The sequence below is a fragment of the Hyaena hyaena genome, unplaced genomic scaffold (assembly GCF_003009895.1).
Source record: "Hyaena hyaena isolate Hyena2069 unplaced genomic scaffold, ASM300989v1 scaffold_836, whole genome shotgun sequence".
NCBI lineage: Eukaryota > Metazoa > Chordata > Mammalia > Carnivora > Hyaenidae > Hyaena > Hyaena hyaena.
Window position 1 is genome coordinate 660752 of NW_024081464.1, and position 3045 is coordinate 663796.

A 3045-nucleotide genomic window follows, 5' to 3' on the forward strand; every position below is an offset into this window, starting at 1 on the left:
AGAGAGAAATAGGCACTGAGAAGAGCATGGATGTCACTTTGAAGTGAGAAAATACATCCTAAGTTCGTGAGAAGCTTAACTGTCTCGAGTAAGGCTGCAGCTCAGCTTTTCAAATCCAAAATCATAAGATTCTGATGGCTTATTTAAAAAATGCTAAAAATCAACAACTGTGGGCACGTCACAGTGTCACAGTTTAATCTAAATTCCCTGGCTGTGTGAAAGATGGTGGAGAGGATGTCAAGTACTTTCAAGTTAATTGGCATTCACTGGCTTCTTGTGTCAGGGATCAGGGTTTCCTTTGACACAGCACTCCAGCTGAAACATACAGTAGGCAACTAACATTTCACTTGTAGAGCACTCAAGTCTACAGATACCATTCCCATAGCATTTCCTGTGTATTTCTGATGATAGTGGATTCAAGCCTGGAAAGAAGATGAATGCAAAAATAATTATTTAATCCAAACAGTCACAGAATTAGTACCTCCATTTTTATCAAACTGGATTCCAAGGAGACTTGATTATAATGATTGATTCTGTAGTTGAAAAAAAGATTAAGTAGTGTGAGGAATTGAATTGTGTTCACTTTATCACTCATCCTCCATTCATATGTTGAAACCCTCAGCCCCAGGGTGGCTGTATCTGGAGACAGGGATTCTAGGAGGTAATTTAAGTGAATTGCAGCTCTAAGGGTGGGCTCTTAGATACACAGGGAGGTTGGTTGTCTAAAGTCCAGGAAGATAGCTCTTGTCAAAAACTGAATTAGCCTGCAGTTGATCTGGACTGTCCAGCCTACAGAACTGTGAGAAAATTCTGTTGAAACCACACAACCAGTTGTATTTTGTTATGGTAGTCTGAGCTAAGACAATTTGTAACCTGGAAGTTTGCCCAAATTGGTAAACTAAACTATTTTAAGCAATCAAGTTACTTATGTATGTAGTCATTCACTCATTATTTAATTATGTATTCATTCCCAAACCAGTTTTTATAAGATTTGAGTACAATGTAGACCTTAAACTCAAGGAATTTTCAGGCTAGACAAAGAGAGAAGAAACACAAAATATCTATGAGAGAGGGGAAGAGAGAATCATTTGCAACATAGAATGGTATGATGAGTTCAGAGGAGGATAAAATCTATTCTGAAGATTTAGAATATCTTATTGGGGTCCAAGGCATTTTGAGCTGAGCTTACAATTTTATAGACATGCTACTCTGTAGAATTATCAAAATACGGATATTCCTTTATTTCCATATGTAAGAAGGTGTTAAAAGAAAAAGAATGTCAAACATTTGGTCATCTGTAGAAATCTTGAGTCAACCCGTATCACCAAATTTTGAGTGCAAGTCATCGTGCTCTGGAAGTGATTGTCCTATAAGGCAAAAAAGGGATCAGGGTTACTTACCTGGCAAGATGGAAGCCCAGGGCAATGAACTGAAGTGGTCTGCATAGAAGACAAGAAATTTCTGTGGAAATGACAAGCTTTGGGAATGTGTAAGGCACTAAAGGGAATATTGTAGACTATCTCATTGGTTGTCTAGAAGCCATGAATCCATTGCTATAAACCATAGTAGAAGTGGTTCCATCAACAGCCTGGATTGTATGGATTCTTAAATCCAGCCTATTGAGTCACATGACCAGAAAATATGGTTCACCTGCCTAGACATTACTTGAGCTTGGATGAGAAATTAAATGGGACCCTATAACATATGGATTTGAACTGATTCAATAGCACTGAGTGAAGAGAATATTCAAGAGAGACTTAAAAATCGGTAATGAATGTGGTCAAACTAAAGTATGAGGCCGGTCAGAGTTCTCCCATGTCTCGCTGATCACACATTTCTTTCAGCACATAAAGCTCATCAATTGTCTTGGAACAAGTAGTTCCAAATCTGTTTCTCCATGTATCTAAGGAATCTACAAGTCATAAATTAACTATAAGTCATTTCAGTAAATTGGAAAGCTAACAAATTGTGTTTTTCTGGTTTTGACTATTTTGCCTAGACATAGTCCTAAATTAGGGACAAAAAAATTAGTGGAAAAACAAGATGGGGTATTACTAATGAAAATATTATGGTAGCTCTCAGGAGTCAGGTACTGTACCTGTTAAATATAGGCCTGTTCTATACATCATCACATTTAATCCCTGCAAGACTCCGAGGTTAGTATTATTTCCACTTTGTGAATGAAGAAACTACGGTTCAGAGAAGCTTAGACTTTTGTCTAAAGCTGCACAGCTAGCAAGTTGGAGAGCCGAGATTCAAGCTCAGGTCTTGCTGACACCAAACCAGTTGATGCTGTTCCTGCTTTGAAAAGAAAAGGGTCCGGGGCGCCTGGGTGGCTTAGTCGGTTAAGCGTCCGACTTTCGCTTAGGTCATGATCTCGCGGTTCGTGGGTTCGAGCCCCGCGTCGGGCTCTGTGCTGACTGCCAGCTCAGAGCCTGGAGCCTGTTTCGGTCTGTGTCTCCCTCTCTCTCTGACCCTCCCCTGCTCACGCTGTCTCTCTCTCTCTCCTAGAAATAAATAAAACATTTAAAAAAAAAAAAGAAAAGAAAAGAGAAGGGTCCATGGTGGGAGGACATTGGTTAGGTTTGCTTAGTGGAATTGCCCTTCTAGACAAATGACACCCCAGGAAGATTCCCCTTTTACCTGCCAGCACTGGGTCCCAGAAGGAGAGCAAGACAAGGACAATGATGAGAGGCTTCATGGCCGGGAGCTTCTGTTGAGGACGGCGGTGGCAGGGTGTGACACTGGCTGTCAGAGTGCAGAAAGGGCAGGTTGAGCACACCGTCCGAAGAGCGTCCCAGGTCTGGAGCAGGCCCTGCCCCAGGTAGATATGCTCCACTGCTCTTCCCCAAGGCGCTGGACTTGGCAACGCTTACCTGAGGGAAAACAGACAGCCCTTTCCCGGTTGACCGCTTCTGCTGTTGACAAAGGCACTGCTCCCCCAGCTGGGTTTCCCAAAAGTATTAATGGAGACCCGAGAACTAGACTTTCTCTCTTTCAAGTCAATAAAATTAAAGTTTTCGTTTTTTTATGCTACAGTAAAAA

At 41.3% G+C, this 3045-nt stretch overlaps 1 protein-coding gene across 1 annotated transcript; it reads right to left on the reverse strand.

Annotated features, from left to right (window-relative positions):
- Positions 1-279: 279 nt before the first annotated feature.
- On the reverse strand, positions 280-2701 carry DEFB134 (defensin beta 134). Its single transcript, XM_039219723.1, has 2 exons — positions 2644-2701; positions 280-422 (listed from the first exon to the last, which is right to left on the reverse strand). The coding sequence occupies exons 1-2, from the start codon at positions 2699-2701 to the stop codon at positions 280-282; spliced, it is 201 nt and encodes a 66-aa protein (XP_039075654.1).
- Between the last annotated feature and the right edge of the window lie 344 nt (positions 2702-3045).

Excerpts from the sequence above, each read along its gene's own strand:
- DEFB134 (XM_039219723.1), bottom strand. The coding sequence starts at position 2,701 with ATGAAGCCTCTCATCATTGTCCTTGTCTTGCTCTCCTTCTGGGACCCA. Across the intron at positions 423-2,643 it reads CTGGGACCCAGTGCTGGCAG|GCTTGAATCCACTATCATCA; the intron begins GTAAAAGGGGAA and ends TCTTCTTTCCAG.